Source organism: the organism of the source record quoted next (assembly GCF_019968985.1).
Source record: "MAG: Porospora cf. gigantea B chromosome Unknown PgB_NODE_493_length_16584_cov_111.742, whole genome shotgun sequence".
Classification (NCBI taxonomy): domain Eukaryota; phylum Apicomplexa; class Conoidasida; order Eugregarinorida; family Porosporidae; genus Porospora; species Porospora cf. gigantea B.
Genome location: NW_027179058.1, coordinates 1 through 16584, shown reverse-complemented (window position 1 = coordinate 16584; position 16584 = coordinate 1). Strand labels below are relative to the sequence as shown.

Genomic DNA, 16584 nt, shown 5'->3' with positions numbered 1-16584 from the left:
CGACACCCCAGGTGCTTCCACAGCACTCATCGAGGCTTGCCTTCGGGGCGGCCCATTGTTGCTCACCATTCACATTGATGTAGCAGCTCCATGGAGTCGGACATGATGCAATGTCAGATATAGACGTGTCCAAACACCTCTGTTCCGCGCGGTAGTAAACAAAAGGGGCAGCATTGGCACCGAAGATAAGGACAGCTAGAGCTGTTCCACGCGCTAATACCATATGTAATTTCGTAATTCATTAGTATATAGCATGTCAGTCATAATCGTGGGGTAACATGTGATCTATTGACGATCCCTGAATGATTGCTCGGTAGATGCACGTGAATTCGGCACCGTAATTCTCGTGGAAGTGGAACGATACCAAGCGTCCACGAACCTCAGCAAGCGTCCACAGGGTCTCTGTGAAGCTCCAGTCAACGACCTCTCGGTCTACGACGGTGGTGCCGTCGATAGAGACAGACATCACTCTCGGTGAGCCGTCGCCGATGCTTCCAGGGAGACGAACTAAGCCTACAGAGGTGACATTCGTCGTGAGAGGTAGTTGGATCGTCACCTGGCCCTCTTTACCGGCAAATGCGTAGCAGCGTCCTGGCACAAGCGGTGACGCCTGGTCCAGTATGATTTCAGGCTCCCTTCTGACGGTTTTGTGGGCAGAATACCTGTGAGGAAACCAGGCAGCGATCTTCCGTTTGGCGTTCTCAAACACGGAGCCGAAGCCTACCGTAGGCGTTGTAGCGCCGTGCACAATCCGAGATCCGAGGGCAGCGTTGGCCCAGTTCCACTCTGCTACCTCCGCCACTGCTGGCGCCTCCAAAGTTTTAGAGTCCTGTAGATGTTCCAATTCTCGGCGGAGCTTCATGGTGGAGGCCTCCTGTTCCCTTTTGAGGAGGTCCATCTCAGCTTTGAGTTGGATTATCTCTTCAACCTCTCTACGATCTACTGCCAGGGTTTGCTTCACCTGCTCAACCAGCAACAGCGGATCCTCTGTAGCAACTTCCATCTTCAACTGGGCCACTTCGGACTCCAACTCCGACTTTACGGAATTCACCCGTGTTTCCACTACATCGAGCAACGCTTGGAACTCCTTTGCCTCCAAATTCCAACTGTGGAACACAATCCCGCCAACCATCATAGCAGCCATCACCATCCACAGCAGAGGAGGAACTCTCCAAACGCTCCACAGATGCACCTGCTCGCGTCGATGAATCTCTCGAACATTCATACGTCGTCTGCTGGGTGATGATTTGGGCTCCTCGGATACATAGGCCATAAGCCTTCGTTGCACGCGCGTAGCCATTATTAGTTTCAAAATAAATTTGTGGTTGTGTCGGCAAGTGGGGCTAGTTACGACGATTTGCAGTCGGAGTCGCAATTTAAAAGAACCACCTGAATCATCTGGCATTTTTTTTCCTCCTGGACCACATTGAGCTGAGCATGGTTCGTCGCATTGATGATTGTAGCATGCATTGTACACACTACGCATGCTAACACAAGGGGGATACAGCGATCTGGGTGCGGCCGCACCCAACTACTAATAGACAGTTGTAAAAACTCTCACAAAATCGCCTCTCAAACAATCGTAAAATCGAAATCGCTATCCGGGCAGGCTCAACTTCGCCGTCTGGACTTGCTACCAATAAAACCTCCAAAAAACCCTAGAATGCCGACACCCTCGGAGCCAGGCACGCACACGAGCAGCTCGCTCACGTCAGTCGTCCAGGACACCTCCAAGTCTAAAGGAGGGAAAGTTTTTTGGAACAGCTTGAGGGCACTTTCCTATCGGTTTCTTCTGCAGGTGAGTGAGGCCAGGGGAGAGCATGCAGAAACTAAGGTCGCCAGTGGCTATGATCTTCGAGCTGCTGCTGCCAGTGGTGCTGATCGTTCTGTTCGGTCTGGCTACGATGTCTGGCAGCCCCTTTCAGACCGCCGTCGTAGAATCCTACAGATTCTCGGATCCTGCCTATGATGGATGTCCTGCTGGCATGTACGGCGCTTCCCTACAACCGGATTTCCCAAGCACCAGCGGTTCGGTTGCGTCGCGGGTGGGTCCTTACGCGGAGAAGCTCATGTCAGATGCGAATCTGACAATGGGTGAACTGCTGTGCTCAGGCGTGCTGTCATCTCCTACTTTGCAGCGATCTAACCCCCTGTCTGCGTTGGCGGTATTATTAGCCTTTCCCTTTGTCCCCCCCTACCACGGAGTGATTGACGTGAACACCCCGTTATTCGTGATCAAGGATAAATCTGGGAAGGTGATACCGCATCTAGACCACCCCTTTGCGCAGTTTATGAATCAGGTGTCAGAAGCCGTCTTCGGTACCGACCCTGTCTTGAGCGACGAGGTGTACGGCCCTGTCCCACGACCGACGGCGGCCTCGTATATTCATTTCGATGCCAAGGCATCCTACTCGTTTCATTTATACTTCAACGATTTCGGATCGGGTGATGCACCTATGGATGTTGAGGTATTCGGCCCTTTCGGAAGCACCCAACTCTCCGGCAGCGACCAGATTCGAAGCGGGTTTTTCATCCCGTTTTACTCCTTTACGTCCTTCCCCAACAACCTCGATCCATTCGGTCAATCTGAAAACCCTGTAAGCCACCAGGCGGTACACCGATTGCTGCTGGCGTACGCTAGGTGGTTGGAAGCTGGGAAGGTGCTATCACCAGGTCAGGCAATGCACAAGAAGGAGGCCTGGGTCTTCATCTTGCGGAACCGCCAAATGAGCAAGAGGCTGAATCAGGATCGCTTCATCGAGGGGCTAATGCTTGGAGAGAAAATGAAACAACTTGAGACCATCTGCATCATCGTTGTGCAAGCTAACCGTAGCCACTTCTCTGAGGCCAAGGACACTTCCCTGCGACTAGGTGTAAATCAGTACTTCAAACTGTTCCGAACAGATCCTGTGGTGGATATGTGGACAGAAATCACGGACCACACCGAAACGGAGACCGCCTGCGGCCGGAACCATAGGTGGCAGAACTTAGTAAATCTGATGTTCGACTCATCCAACTTCAAAGACATTCCCGCTGACTCTGCCCTTGGCCCCGCCGCTGTAGGTGGGCTCACGTTCTCTGGTGCTGGTGTGGCGAAGCAATATGCCGAGGACCAACTCCTCTTGCGCTTGGTGACTCTGTGGGATCGAGCGACCATTAGCAAGTTCCTCCCTTCGATCATACCCGAGGTACAGGGGTTTACTGAACATGCGTTTCCCAACCGGGAGGGCTACTACTCGCTCTTTGGCGAGTTTTTCAGCTCTAATCCTTCCGGGAACTTCTTCTTTCTGGCGGGACTGTGCGTTGTTGTGGATCGAATCGCTCGTACAGTGATGCTGGACAAGGAACTCAAAATCTTCTCGTTTCTGTCGGTTTTTGGGGCTTCTCGTGCTCAGTACTTCGCTTCGGTTTACGCCTTTTTCGGCATCTACTACGTCTTCCTCTGCCTCGCCATGACTGGTGCCACTTTTTATCCGTATCAGTCCCCTGACTTCTTCGTCGTCTGCTTTGGCCTCTGGTTGGCTGTGCTGCAGCTAACTTCCTGGACGATTTTTGTCTGCTCCTTCTTTCGTCAGCCCAGCTTGGCAGCCTACACTTCCATCTTCACCATCTTATTCGGCGGTTCAATTCAGCTGTTTGTGGACCAAGTAAATTCACGCTCCCTCGACATCTTCATCTGCATTCTTCCGCAGAACGCAATACTTCGAGCAAACAGCCTTTACCTGGCCTTCCAAATGTGGACTGTTGGCTCCCCTCATGGTATTAGCATCCGCGATGTCGCCAATGAGTTCGAAGGCGTCGCACTAATTTACGTCTGGTGTATGTCAGTGGTCGGAGCCGTGGTCTGGTTCCTTCTCGGGTCCTATGTTGCTCTGGTCTTTCCCAAAGACGACACTACTCGGCGACCCTGGCATTTCCCGGTGACGATGTGGTTCAGCCCTCCCGCAGAAGGCGAGGTTGACTCGTCACCGACGGAGACAGTCACTCCAGCGTACTTCCAGCCGGACACCTCGATGAATGAGGTGTTCGCGAGACTTCAAAACGTCCGGAAGTCATTCCCCAGGAAGGGCGGAGCGAAGGAAGTCGTCCGAGGTGTCAGTTTGACGCTGAAGCAGAATGAAATATTCGTACTGCTGGGCCACAATGGAGCTGGAAAGACGACAACCATCCGTATGATTATTGGGGAGTTGGGGCTGTCTGCTGGCGAAATCAGTATTGATGGACACAGCATGGTCACAGATAGAAGTCGTGCTAGAGGCAGCCTGGGTTACTGCCCTCAGCACGGCGTTCTCTTCCCCTTCATGACGGTGAAGGAGCACTTCAACATGATAGGCCTGCTCAAGGGCGTGGACAAGCGGACTCGACGTCAGCAAATCGACGAGGCGTTGGACACACTGGGTCTCACTTCCAAGGTGGACTCGAGAACATCAGCCCTCAGTGGCGGCCAGCAGCGTCGTGTTTCCGTCGGTATGGCGCTAATGGGTAACAGCAGAGTCATTCTGCTCGATGAGCCCACCACAGGGATGGATCCGCACACACGGCGAGGATTTTGGAAGGCCGTAGAACGGGTACGAGACTCCGGACGAGCGGTGCTGCTGACCACCCACTTCATGGATGAGGCGGACCAACTGGCTGACAAGGTAGGTATCATGCATAGCGGTCTCATTCGCTGCGAAGGCTCGCCGGTCTTCCTGAAAAGACTTCTACATGTCGCCTACAACATCAGCGTGACTTTGACTGACAGCAGCTCCTCCACGCTGACTCGTGCAACCCGTGGGCTTGAGGCGGCGTCCTCAGAGATTAGGCGCACCAGGCAAAATGCCAAGGAAGCCACTTTTTCATTGAAAACCTCGGACGACTTGTCAGCTGTTATTGGCGCGCTGGAGGACGGTTCCGTCGAAGGTGTCAGTAGCTTTTCCCTCAGCGGGCCGTCCTTAGAGGCTGTGTTCTTGCGGGTGGCTGCGCACCCTGACGACCTCAACGCCGACGCCGACCCTACCCCCAGGCCGAACACACTTGAGGAAGACGTCTTCACGAAGTATGCCGAGATTGCGAAGCTGACTCCCCATTCTCGGCGTATGCAGCAGATGTTCACTGGTCTGTATTGGCGCCGGTACAAGCTCTACAGCCGGTCACTCAGCAGCGTGATTATGCAGGTACTGCTCCCCTGTTTATTGGTCGTGGTCGTGGGTGCCGCCTTGAAGGTCATCGATCTAGGCTTGGGCCCTCAACTCGTTTCTGGCGGACACCTCAATTTGAACACTCCGTACCCTCTGAAGCCGATGGTGACAATCCCGGTGTCCTCGGATTTCCCGTGCCTTTCGAATCCCCCTCCTGGCTACACTTTCATTGACAGTGGCGTTACGTCCATGGTTCAGATGGACGACTACCTTCTGAGTGAGTTCAAGTTCCAACGCGGCGAGATCATGCCCGCGTTTGCATTCACCAAGGATGGTCTCTGGTACAACGACAACCAGTACGGCCGAGCTTTCGCTCACGCTTTGAGCTCCTGGGAAATGTGCCACCTAAACATTCGAAAGGACATCCGCATCGCTCAAACTATGAGAACCACTGCACTTTTCGAGCGTATCATAGACACGATCATGGACACCAACGCATCTGTCTACACCGTCATCGCCGTAAGCATCGCTCCTGCGTACTGGTCCTACCTTCTTGGATCGGAGCGGGTCAACGGACAGCGTCGGATGCTGGCAATGGCTGGCGCGAGCCCAAGTATCTTCTGGCTGGCGGAGTTCATGGTGGACTACACCTCCTACCTTCTGTCTGTGGTTTTCGTGCTGTTCACTGTCTGGATGTTCGGGATGGCCTTGCTGCGTAGGGTTGTTGGGTCTTCCGTTACGCAGGCAATGGTGAATGTTTTGCAGCCACTGCGGTGTCGATCCTGGTGTTCCCGTGCGCTATGGGACCTCTGTCTTTCATATTCTCCCTTCTTTTCAATAAGCCGTTGGCTGGATTCTTCGTCGTCTACATGTGCTGCTTTATCTTTGCCATGCTTCCGAGCTTCTTCAGCATCTTCCTTCTTGAACGAGATTGGAATATTTTGAAGTACTTCTTCTATCTAATACCTCCATCGTGCCTGTCGATTGTACTGTCGACAGTGAGTCAGTTTGGCGTGTGAGTTTCTGTGGGGTATGCCACGCAGTACGGATCTGACTTGGACTTGGGGGGAGCTGATAGCTCCTATCACATTCCTATTCTTGGATGCATTGCTTTATACTCCCATTCTGTTTCTCATTGACTTGTCCATGCAGCAAAAAAGTCCCCGACACAGCAAGGCCTGCGAAGCACCCGACGAAGACCCCTTTGTTGCTGCGGAGCGACGCTCTATAATCCGCGCATACGGCTTCGGCACCGAGTTCAACGAGTCGCGATGGGCAGAGGAGGAGTGCTCTGCGGGCTCCCACCCCACTGCGTCACACCAACGAACCCTCGCCGTGCAGGGGCTTCGCAAGGAGTTCACAACCCGCAAAAAATGCACCCGATCGCAGGTCGTGGCTGTGAAGGACCTGTGGATCAGCGCTGATGTTGGCGAGTGTCTAGGCTTTCTAGGACTGAACGGTGCCGGCAAATCCACCAGCATCCAGATGCTCACTGGTGGATTACGACCATCTCGTGGCACGGCTGTGGTGGCTGGTAAGAAGCTCAGCGACATCACGTGGCGGGACTACGGACTGTGTCCGCAATTCGACACACTCATTGAGCGGTTGACTGGCCGGGAGCACCTGATGCTGACGGGCCAGGTGGCGGGCATTCCACTGGACAAACTAGAGGACTTTGCTAGAGAGGCCTTGGCTGCATTGACCATCTCAGAATACGCCGACACAATGGTAGGAGCCTTTTCAGGCGGCACTAAACGCAAGCTTTCGCTGGGAACCGCCTTCATCGGCGATCCCAGCGTAGTTTTCCTGGACGAGCCCTCTTCTGGAGTTGACCCAGCGTCCCGTAGGGCTCTCTGGAACGTCATCGAGCAATGCACTCGCACCCGGGCAATTATGCTGACTACCCACTCACTAGAGGAATGCGAGGCTCTCTCTCATAAGGTCGGTATCATGAAGGCAGGCGAGCTGGTCCGACTTGGATCGCCCACAGCCTTGAAGTCGCGCTATGGACGGGTCTGGGTGGTCGAGGTGACTGTCGCGCCGTCGGAGAACCTCACCGAGGTGACGACCACCATGAAGAAGCTGCTGCCAGACATGCACGCCACAGAAACCTTTGGGAGCACCATCAGGGCAGATGTCCCCAAAGACTCAATGAAGGCTGCTGAGGTTATCACGAACGCCGAATCACTGAAGGACTACTACCTTGTGGAGCACATCAGCATCTCCGACGTCTCGTTGGAAACGATTTTCCTGAAGCTGAACGCCAATGAAGAAGGAATTGACATGGATGACTCATTCTTAAGCCAGAAAAGCTTGAAGTCAGATTCGAAGGACCTGATGTCGAACTCGGAGCCGAAAAGCTTGGGTGACTCATTCTTAAGCCAGAAAAGCTTGAAGTCAGATTCGAAAGACCTGAAGTCGGAATGGGACAGCTCGTCGAGTTCCCATAGTGAATCCTGAAAGTTTCTGAACGAGCTGATGTATGCCAATCTTTATGAATTTCTGAAACCTAAAGATTGCTCAACGAGCTAACATTGTGAACCATGATTTTCTTCCGACACCTAAAAATTGCTCAACGAGCTAACATTGTGAACCTTGATTTTCTTCCGACATAGAGGACACCTAACTCGGGTCTTGGGTCTGAGAGCAATGATTTCCCTCAATGACCTATTGATTGGCGGGTCGAAATAAGCTCGGAAGTACTTGTTGCAACACGACTCACAGAATAGGTGTCCGCAAGGCAGGACGGATACATCCAACGTAGACTCATCCCACAAGGAGCCCCTCAGCTCCAGTACTGTCGTCGCGTCATGCTGGGTGATAGCTACGTCTGTGTCATGTTGATACTTGCGGTCGGCGGCCCCCAGAGGCCCAAGACATATGGAACATGTGCCACAAGTTTTGGCCCACTGAAGGAAGAGAGCCGCGAGACTGGAGTAGTCAGTGAGAACGTCGTTTACAGGCAGTTCCCTCCTGCAGTTGTGGAGTGTGATGCGAGCGAAGGGAGAGCACTCACGGTGTGCTGCGAACCGCTCACCTGACTGGCATACAGGCTTTTTTCGCCCGTGCGTATGGAACTTGTGACACCACGCCGCTGCAGTAATGCACAGGAGCGCAGCAATAAGCCACGCCGATGAGTAAGCCATAGACTTCTTGAATTAGGTTTAATTTTTCACAAACCCCACACTAATCAAGCTCAACGACGTCGACTGGAGGCGCAGCGTCGTCCGACTCGGTGTCGTCTTGGTCGTCGTCCCTCTGCGTCACTCGCCATGTCACTGCCTCCGGCCCTTCAGTCACATCAAGGTACACTCTAGATACGTCTTCGGTGGACTGTGAGAGGATGTGCTGCATGAAGCCGTCAACGATGATTTCGTGAGGTAAGCATGACTTGTCACAAACGATGCACTTCCAACGATTGACGTGAGAAGTAACCGTTCGTTGAGTCGCCAAAAAGAAATCCAAATCGAAGCACTGCACGTGCAAACATCGTAACGAGCGTGCAGGTATCTGGGTGATGACGCTAACGGACGCTTACGCCAATGCGAGAGTGAGTCGCGATACACTTCAACGATACGTCGTGAACAGCGGTCACGACTTGACATTCATCGTCAGCTTCAGCGAGATCTGCCTGGATGCGCGTAGCTGCGAAGCGCATCCCTAGTTCCTTGGTGATGCGACTACTCTGTACGAGATCCGTCAGGAGTGTGTTGGCGTCCACTTCTCTAGCCAGAACCAGACTGACTAGATAGGTGGCGGACCGGTTCTCACGCTGCATTCGGCAGTCAAGGTAGAGGTTTCCTGGTTGCGTAAAGTTGTGAACCGGAAGATCTATTGGTATGTCTTTACGCTTCTTCAATCTTGGTGGAGGGTCAACTTTGGCTTCTGGGATGGGCACTGCCAACCTAGAACATTGGGCGCCTTTACCTCGTTGCATTTTCGCAGTGACTTCGTGGGGAAAGCACGAGTAAGGGGCGCGGTTAAAGACCTCGCCATCTTCCAATCGGTACTTCATGCCTCGTAGCTGCAAGGCATGTTGACCATCCTTGAGGGCGGGCTCGTAAGGCACCGACAGGTACACGCATTGCGATGATGTCGACTCGGTCTCGCCGTTGGTCGACGGCCGAATTGGACCAAGAAATGTAAAATCCAGAACCTGATCCACGACTTTCCACGGATCATTCAACAGAATGCAGCAGTAGGGGCACAAGTAGCTCCTACTGATTTCCTGGAGCTCTTCGGAAGCAGGTAAGGTCGTCTCCCCGGAAGCTCCAAACCCCAGAGTGAACTGCAGAGCACAGGGGACGTGATCTCGTCGTAAACATAGAGAACAGGTCACCGAGTTAACCATCTCGTCTCCTGCTACTTTCCGAAAGTGACTAAGTAGCAAGTCCCCATGGGTCTTCCGAGGTATTCTGTCACAAAAACAGCGTAACTTACTTGGGTCAACGGACGAAACGGAAAACCGTCTTCTAGACAGGTAGACCGACTGGAGTCTGTAGTTCATTCGTAGGGCGGACTCCTTCAGCTGCAACCCTCCCGCGTTGACGAGTTGAAATCTTTCTTGCACGGTCACAGGCGTGTCAGGTCGTCCTTGTGGTCTGGGGTTCAGTCGTGGCGCCGGTCTAGGAGGAACTGCAGGTATAACCGCGCGTCCCATGTCATGGGCAAGCACCCTCGCACTTTCAGGATATCGTAGGCTGCGGTTCTGCAATGGAGGTCGGACAGGTGAAACAGTAGACGTCTTCGGTAGAGGTGGACGATGCTTGTGGTCCTTGTCCAGTTGGCTGAAGTACACGTCATCGAAGGATTCAGATGAAACGAATCGGATCACAGGGGCAGGTTCGCATTCTGCTACCCTCGACAGCTGCCGAAGCTGCTCCAGCTGACTGGTCAGCTCCTTGGACATGAGTGACGCCTTTCGCAAAGGAGGTGCCTTCTTGTCAGGAGTTTTGAGACTTGCCAGTAGTTCAAAGACGGCCGCAGCTGCCGTGTCAAAGTCTCCCAGACTTTCCGAAGGGGCAATAGGTTCCGGATCTGGCGACAACGCCGACGTGGCCGGAATCGGGGGACTGGGGTCATCTGCTTGGGTTGGAGATAAAGGAGCTGCCTGTGGTTTGCCTGGCACAGCGGTTGATTTCTTTCGAAAAGGGATTGAGGCTTCTGGGATTGGGATTTCTGAGATGACTCGTTTTCGCGCCTGCTTCTCCTTGAAGGACTGAGCGAAGGCATGCGGGGTGACCGGTTGACGAACGGGCAATTGGGTGGTTTCTGGCCCTCGTTTCCTCCTTTTAATTCGAGGCGAAGAAAGTTGAGTCACTCTCGGTGACTGAGCAGCCTTCCGTTGTGCCTGTTCCCATTGGGACTTGCATGTTTCCAACTGATTTGCCAACGCGTCCTCGCTGACCAGATTCCTGATAGGTTCCCATGTGGACTCATGCATACTGTAGTGCTTCCACTTGATGAGGACGAACTCTTCATCCCCAACCTTCCTGTATTTCAAAATCCTTTCGACTGTAAAGATATCACTCTCCTCAAAGTCTTCATCGACTGAGTCGTCACTGTCAGTACGTCTCATTTCCAAACCATTAAGATTCAACTCCGGGAACTGCGTAGAGACGAAGGTTTCAGGCTCCCATGTAGCTACTGAGTCCAGCCCCCCCTGCCACAAACAGAATATTTCTTTCTGTCCTGAGCGATTGAGTCTGTAAGCGTGGGCCTCTGTTACCCGGCCAGCCTCGGAGAGGATGGCTCCACCGATGTCCATTCGGAATTGTTGATTTTTGGTTGATTCTTATTCATGCTGAGATCTGGTCCATGAGAGTGCTGTGCTGTGTGGCTTATTAGCCATTTCAAATGAGTGTCACGGACCCAAATACGTCAACATGGTCACTGGAACAGTGGAATGTGCAGCTTCTTGACAATGCCAAAAGGTGTAGGGACTCCGAGAATCAAGCGCCGCTTCCTGATGACTTTGAATGCTTTCTGTGGGATTCGTGGAGTCTGGATGATTTCGAGTTAGGAGCTTTGCTGGGTACGGGTCAATTTGGCACCGTTTTTCTGGCCAGGGAGAAGAGGACAGGAGTTCCTGTGGCGCTGAAATCGATAGACAAAGCCTATCTCCTCGGCAATTTCAACCACAACCTCCTCCACCGAGAGATCGACATCCACAGCAATCTGCTTCACCCTAACATTTTGCAGTTCTATGGATGGTTTTTTACCAGGGACTTCATCGTTCTCATCATGGAACCTTGTACCCGGGGGGAGCTGATGGATTGGGTCGGACAGCCACTGCCAGAAGAGCAAGTGAGCTCGTTCATGTTGCAGATGATCAATGCTATCGAGTGCTGCCACATCAATAATGTCCTCCACAGGGACCTGAAGCCGGAAAACATCCTAATCGACTCGGAGGGCAACCTGAAGCTTGCCGATTTCGGCTGGGCGGCCCACTGCACTGGGCTGCAGGAGGCACTCGAAGCCAATTGTCCCCCTGAAAAACTACGACGAGCTCGGCGACGTACCTACTGCGGTACGTTCGACTACCTTTCTCCGGAGATCATCAACGATGAGTGGTACGGTCCTGAGGTTGACGTATGGTGCCTCGGTATTCTCTGCTTCGAGCTTGCGTGCGGACATCCGCCCTTCGTGACTGCTGAAGGCGGCACTCGAGAGCAACATAAATTAAACATCCAGAAGAATCCAGTTGACAAGGAGTTCCCACTTAAAGTCTCGAGTGACCTCCGAGACTTCATCACTAGGATTCTCAAGAAGGACCCTCGTGAGAGACCAACGCTGACTCAGATGAGGTCCCACCGATTCATAACGAAGCACAACAACATTGGCGATGGTCCGTTTCCTCAACACTACACGAAAACCGAGATGCCCTTTAAGCTGATTCCCTATAAGGACATGCCAAGCAGTTTGATGACATCAAATGTGTAATTTCGATGAGCCGTCGACAAAAGCCAAAAGGGGTCACATACAAGGTGGAAGGAGCCACCCGTCAAGGGGAGCCCAACAGATTTGTTCGCATTGTAGATGGTCGAGACTGCCCAGATCTTCTCGAGGCTCCTTTCCCTCTGGAGGATTTCGGATTCCGCAGTGAAATGTCGGACGACGAAATTGAGCACCTCCTGATAACGAATGAGAGCGATGTAACAGTGCAGGAGATTCGACAGCATCTAAATGTCAGCACTACACCCCCCTCAGAACCGGGAGCCGTGGCTGCCCGCAGGCATCAGGACGACTTAGAGTACTTTCCAGACGACGGCTACGACTACAGTCAGCACTTAGTGAGTATTAACAAGGGTTCGATGTCAATGGCGTCCACAGAGCAGCTAAAAAAAGCTCAAGCTATACGCGAAGGCGCCGATTTGGAATTGGATGACGACGGTGTAGCGGCTGTGGCGGCTCTATCTGGCGACGAGGCCGACGAGGACTTCCCCGACGACTTCGTTGCTGTCGCGCAAACCGATGAGGATGGATTCGTGCAACCCGTACAAATGAGCGAAGTTTTGTGGGGCAAATACCAGCCGACAGGTTTTGAGCTGCCAGCTGAAGTGGCAGCGAGACTTCGTGAGCTGCGTGAAGCAGTAGGTGCTGCAGCGTTCAGCGCGGGAGGAGTGCCCAAGGCTGAGATGCTCGGTTCCGATTTCGAAATAGAGGAGATGGATGATAACGAATCTGATTTTGACTCCGCTGCTTTCGAGGAGGAGTTCAGGGATCTTTTTGAAGACGATGACGACATGGAAATCCCAGAGGGGTTCGAGTTGTACGACAAGCAGGTGCATCGCGCCCCCCACGCAGCCCCAACCAACGAAGAAATCGCCGACATCATGTCTCGAATCCAGCGCCAAACCGACGACAACCCAATTCTGCACACAGGATACGAGGATGACAGTGAAGAGGAACAGTGGGACGTGGAGACTGTGCAATCATTACGCTCGAACGTGTACAACCATCCTGGAAAGATCCGGATCGTTACCCAGGAGAAAAGACCGATACTTTTGTACGGAAAGCACAAGATTCCCCTAGACTACATTCAGGATTATTTGGTGAAGGCAGGAGAGACAAATGAATCTGAGGCACCCACACAGACGGAGGAGCCACCAGTGTCGACCACAGTCAGCTCCCGACCGAAGCAAGAGTCTCCAGACGAGAAACGAGCGAGAAAGAAACATGTGCACGAAGCCCAGCGCCTAAAACGGCAGCTGAAGAAGGCTCAGCGCTGATCGATGTCTCGAAGCACCTGAACCAAATCCAGGTTCTGCTGTCGTAGAACAAACGTGAGAACCTTCTTAATCTCATCGTACGCATCGGTCATTAGCCTGCATCGCTCCTCAAGGGCCAGAACCTGAGTGTTCTCCTTTCCTCCGACCAGGTCGGCGTAGACCTCACTGCAATATTTAAGCCGGGGGCTAATCAGGGGACACACAGCTGGTAGAGAGTCGTCACTCCCTTCCACGTCTCTCAAAAGCTCCTCCGTGTCGTCCGAAACGAATTCTCCGTCGAGGCTGTCATCGCCGATGGAGTCGAAGTCCTCGTCATAATCACTCTTCCGTCTGTACACCTCTATATCCTGCGAAATTCTCTCCTGGTCACCCGCGTACCATCCACTTGGTCGGCTGACTACGGACTCAGGCCTTGCGTAGAACTCAGACTCTGCAGGTTGGCCAGTCACGTGCGCCAGGGACGCTTCGATGGATGGCTGAAAATACGAGGGCTCTTCTATGTATCCTTGATGTGGACGCTCCGACATCTGTGACGGGGCCTCAGGCTCAGGCAAGCGCGCCGACTCTGTGGGTTCCAATGAAAGCGGTAACTGCCTGGGAGGCTGGGAGTGTCTGACATCCACGGAAGCGATGGTAGGGCCTGCAGGTGCCACGTGCGCTAATGGAAAGGAAGGCCCAATCGCCGGGAAGGATGTGTTGCGTGGAGCTGCGGGCGCTGACGTTCGGAACAATTCTGTCTGGAGGACGCCTGTCACTCACGACTGCCGGCCTCGGCGTATCTCGTAGTGGGGCCGATGGAAGCAGGGTTTGCTGAAGGTGGCGGTGGTGGTGCTTGTGCTTTGGCCATTTCAGCCTTGGCATCTTCCTCCATCCCCCGTTCCACCCAACGCCCCAGCTCCTTATTAAAGTACAGCGAACTGTCCTCAAGCCGCTTTCCGAGCTGTTATCACCCCTCAACGTATCTCACATCTTTAACCACTGTGGCGGGTCCATCCTCTGTGTTGCTTCCAAGATTCAGAACGTTCTTCACGGCGTCACGCAACCCCATTGGAATGAACGATTTACTGGCTGTAACGCCTGGCGCTTCGTTCTGTGGAGAGCAATCACGGAGCACGGGGCTTCTCAACCTTCTTGGTTGCAGAATTAGTCTGCTTCTTGGTTGCGGGCTTCTTGGTTGCACTCTTCTTGGTTGCAGGCTTCTTGGTTGCAGGCTTCTTGGTTGCAGGCTTCGCAGCTGCCGGCTTCTTGGCATGGATCCTCTCTCGGAAACCTGAGATCTCACCGGTGGTCTCGGCGGTAGTGCTCTCTTCACCACTGCTCTCTTCGCCACTGCTCTCTTCACCACTGCTCTGTTCGCCACTGCTCTCTTCACCAGTGCTCTCTTCACCAGTGCTCTCTTCACTAGTGCTCTCTTCACCACTGCTGCTCATTTGTGAGCTGCCACTGGCCTTCAATGTGGTGGACTCTTCAGTGGTGGACTCTTCAGTGGTGGACTCTTCAGTGGTGGACTCTTCAGTGGTTGACGCTTCAGTGGTTGACGCTTCAGTGGAGGACTCTTCGGTTGTGGACTCTTCAGCGGTAGACTCTTCAGTGGTAGACTCTTCAGCGGTAGACGCTTCAGAGCTCTCTTCGCTGGAAGCCGCAGTTGTTTTGGCTGCCTCGGTCGGTCCGCAACAATCGCCATCACAAACAGGAAGGTCAAATGGCGGTTCAGCACCTCCTCCTCCTCCGCCTCCACATCCTCCGTTGTCATCCCCCCCACCGTTGTCAGGTGCGGGAACTCCTCCACAGTCACCAGAGTCTCCTCCGCCGTTGTCAGGTGCGGGGGCTCCTCCACAGCCACCAGAGTCTCCACCGCATCCTTGTACCCTCCTCAGGGCAGCGGGTGTTGTCACTTCAGGGGTCGTCGCGGCAGCAGTAGTTGCGGGAGCAGCAGTTGTTGCGGCAGCAGCAGTTGTTGCGGCAGCAGCAGTAGTTGCGGGAGCAGCAGTAGAAGTTGCGGCAGCAGCAGTAGTTGCGGCAGCGGTAGTAGTTGCGGCAGCAGTAGTAGTTGCGGCAGCAGTAGTAGTTGCGGCAGCAGTAGTAGTTGCGGCAGCAGTAGTAGATTCACCGGCAGGAGCTGTAGTCTCCCCTCCAATATCCACCTCCGCGCACTTGGCTTCACAAATGCCAGCTGCCTTCTCGCCAAGACATTTTGCCATTGCACATCCAGTGAACGCATCCGGACAGAGAGCTGGCGCGTGTAGACACAGGCTGTGACACAGGCCCTCACCGACCTTGTACACGTTTTTCAGAGCTGCCTGGCATTTGGGTATAGGGTCTCTGAAGGTCAAGCCGGTGTCGGGATCGATTACAGTTAAGTCTCGGCTGTTAAATTTCTTACAGAGGCATCGGTCACCTTCACACGTGCACCTTCCATGGGACCAGCAGGTGCACTCCTCTCCCTGACATGAGCAAATGTTCCGGGGACACTCGCAGTGATCAGGATGGCAGTTACAGGAGTCATCGCAAGTGTTGGGGGTGCACGTTTCAAGGAGACCGCAAGTGCAACCAGGCTGACCGCAGGCGCATACCTCTGGCCCCAGAATGCTGCTGCTGCCAGGCTGAGCACAACCGCAGCGCGGCACCTGTGAGCAGAGCGGCATTCCCAGACATTTGTGGTCAAAGTCATTGCAGCAAGGGAGTTGAGCGCAGGAGCACGTTCCAGCTCGGAGGTCCAACGTCTGCTTCAGCGTAATCATTCTGGAGTTGGTAGCTTCGAGTCTCTCTGCGATGTCCATTAACGACAGCGAGGGGAAGAGCGAGTGTACAAAACTGCGAACCCCGTTGACATCCACCAGAACGTCATTAGCCCGAGACATGCCTTGTCGCTCTAGCCGTTCCACAGTCCACTTTGTCAAAGGCAGCCCAAATGTGTTGACCCCCTTGTCGCTAAGTTTCTGGCAAGTGTCCAAGTGGGCAAGGCAGGACACAAGGCCTGAAGACTCGTCTTCTCTCAGACATCCTGTAGGGTTGGTATCTGTGTCACAAAACAATGTGGTGGGGTCCACACAGTAGGTGACCACATGCTCGGGCGTTGCTGTATGTGTTTCCCCCTTGGCGCCGCTCACTCCGTACGATGCCAACCAATGCCTCGGTATCGCAGAAAGTCGCCTGTACCAAGAGCTCAGCAAACAGATTTCTCCGCTGAGAAGAGTGCACCTTGGCGGCTACCATCCACTGGGGATTCACCT

At 53.6% G+C, this 16584-nt stretch overlaps 8 protein-coding genes across 13 annotated transcripts; 3 read left to right on the top strand and 5 right to left on the bottom strand.

Moving 5' to 3' along the window:
* Positions 1-256: 256 nt before the first annotated feature.
* On the bottom strand, positions 257-1300 carry KVP17_001517 (uncharacterized protein; the record flags this gene model as incomplete). Its single annotated transcript, XM_068516974.1, has 1 exon — positions 257-1300. The coding sequence occupies one exon, from the start codon at positions 1298-1300 to the stop codon at positions 257-259; it is 1044 nt and encodes a 347-aa protein (XP_068373705.1).
* A 363-nt stretch (positions 1301-1663) lies between these two features.
* Positions 1664-7580, top strand: KVP17_001514 (uncharacterized protein; the record flags this gene model as incomplete). 3 transcript variants are annotated; one of them, XM_068516968.1, is made up of 4 exons in its annotated part: positions 1664-1798; positions 1827-5835; positions 5865-6135; positions 6164-7580. In XM_068516968.1, the coding sequence occupies 4 exons, from the start codon at positions 1664-1666 to the stop codon at positions 7578-7580; spliced, it is 5832 nt and encodes a 1943-aa protein (XP_068373699.1). The 3 variants fall into 3 exon arrangements, with proteins under 3 accessions (XP_068373699.1, XP_068373700.1, XP_068373698.1); XM_068516969.1 differs by lacking the exons at positions 1664-1798; positions 6164-7580 and having other exon boundaries at positions 1821-5835; positions 5886-6139; XM_068516967.1 differs by lacking the exons at positions 1664-1798; positions 1827-5835; positions 5865-6135 and having other exon boundaries at positions 6153-7580.
* Positions 7581-7681: 101 nt separating this feature from the next.
* Positions 7682-8266, bottom strand: KVP17_001520 (uncharacterized protein; the record flags this gene model as incomplete). Its single annotated transcript, XM_068516978.1, has 1 exon — positions 7682-8266. One exon carries the CDS (start codon positions 8264-8266, stop codon positions 7682-7684), a length of 585 nt encoding a protein of 194 aa, XP_068373709.1.
* A 40-nt stretch (positions 8267-8306) lies between these two features.
* On the bottom strand, positions 8307-10887 carry KVP17_001515 (uncharacterized protein; the record flags this gene model as incomplete). Of its 2 annotated transcripts, XM_068516971.1 has the most annotated exons (2): positions 8307-8630; positions 8659-10887. In XM_068516971.1, the coding sequence occupies 2 exons, from the start codon at positions 10885-10887 to the stop codon at positions 8307-8309; spliced, it is 2553 nt and encodes an 850-aa protein (XP_068373702.1). The 2 variants fall into 2 exon arrangements, with proteins under 2 accessions (XP_068373702.1, XP_068373701.1); XM_068516970.1 differs by lacking the exon at positions 8307-8630 and having other exon boundaries at positions 8644-10887.
* Positions 10888-10976: 89 nt separating this feature from the next.
* On the top strand, positions 10977-12062 carry KVP17_001519 (uncharacterized protein; the record flags this gene model as incomplete). Its single annotated transcript, XM_068516977.1, has 1 exon — positions 10977-12062. One exon carries the CDS (start codon positions 10977-10979, stop codon positions 12060-12062), a length of 1086 nt encoding a protein of 361 aa, XP_068373708.1.
* A 5-nt stretch (positions 12063-12067) lies between these two features.
* On the top strand, positions 12068-13351 carry KVP17_001516 (uncharacterized protein; the record flags this gene model as incomplete). 2 transcript variants are annotated; one of them, XM_068516972.1, is made up of 2 exons in its annotated part: positions 12227-13243; positions 13275-13322. In XM_068516972.1, the coding sequence occupies 2 exons, from the start codon at positions 12227-12229 to the stop codon at positions 13320-13322; spliced, it is 1065 nt and encodes a 354-aa protein (XP_068373703.1). The 2 variants fall into 2 exon arrangements, with proteins under 2 accessions (XP_068373704.1, XP_068373703.1); XM_068516973.1 differs by having other exon boundaries at positions 12068-13351.
* KVP17_005273 (uncharacterized protein) lies at positions 13342-14399 on the bottom strand (the record flags this gene model as incomplete). Its single annotated transcript, XM_068515078.1, has 3 exons — positions 13342-14084; positions 14111-14291; positions 14319-14399. 3 exons carry the CDS (start codon positions 14397-14399, stop codon positions 13342-13344), a joined length of 1005 nt encoding a protein of 334 aa, XP_068373710.1.
* A 55-nt stretch (positions 14400-14454) lies between these two features.
* On the bottom strand, positions 14455-16537 carry KVP17_001518 (uncharacterized protein; the record flags this gene model as incomplete). Of its 2 annotated transcripts, none has more annotated exons than XM_068516976.1 (1): positions 14455-16537. In XM_068516976.1, a coding segment is annotated over one exon (2083 nt), but the record flags the coding sequence as incomplete, so codon positions are not given. The 2 variants fall into 2 exon arrangements, with proteins under 2 accessions (XP_068373707.1, XP_068373706.1); XM_068516975.1 differs by having other exon boundaries at positions 14455-16430.
* Positions 16538-16584: the final 47 nt, after the last annotated feature.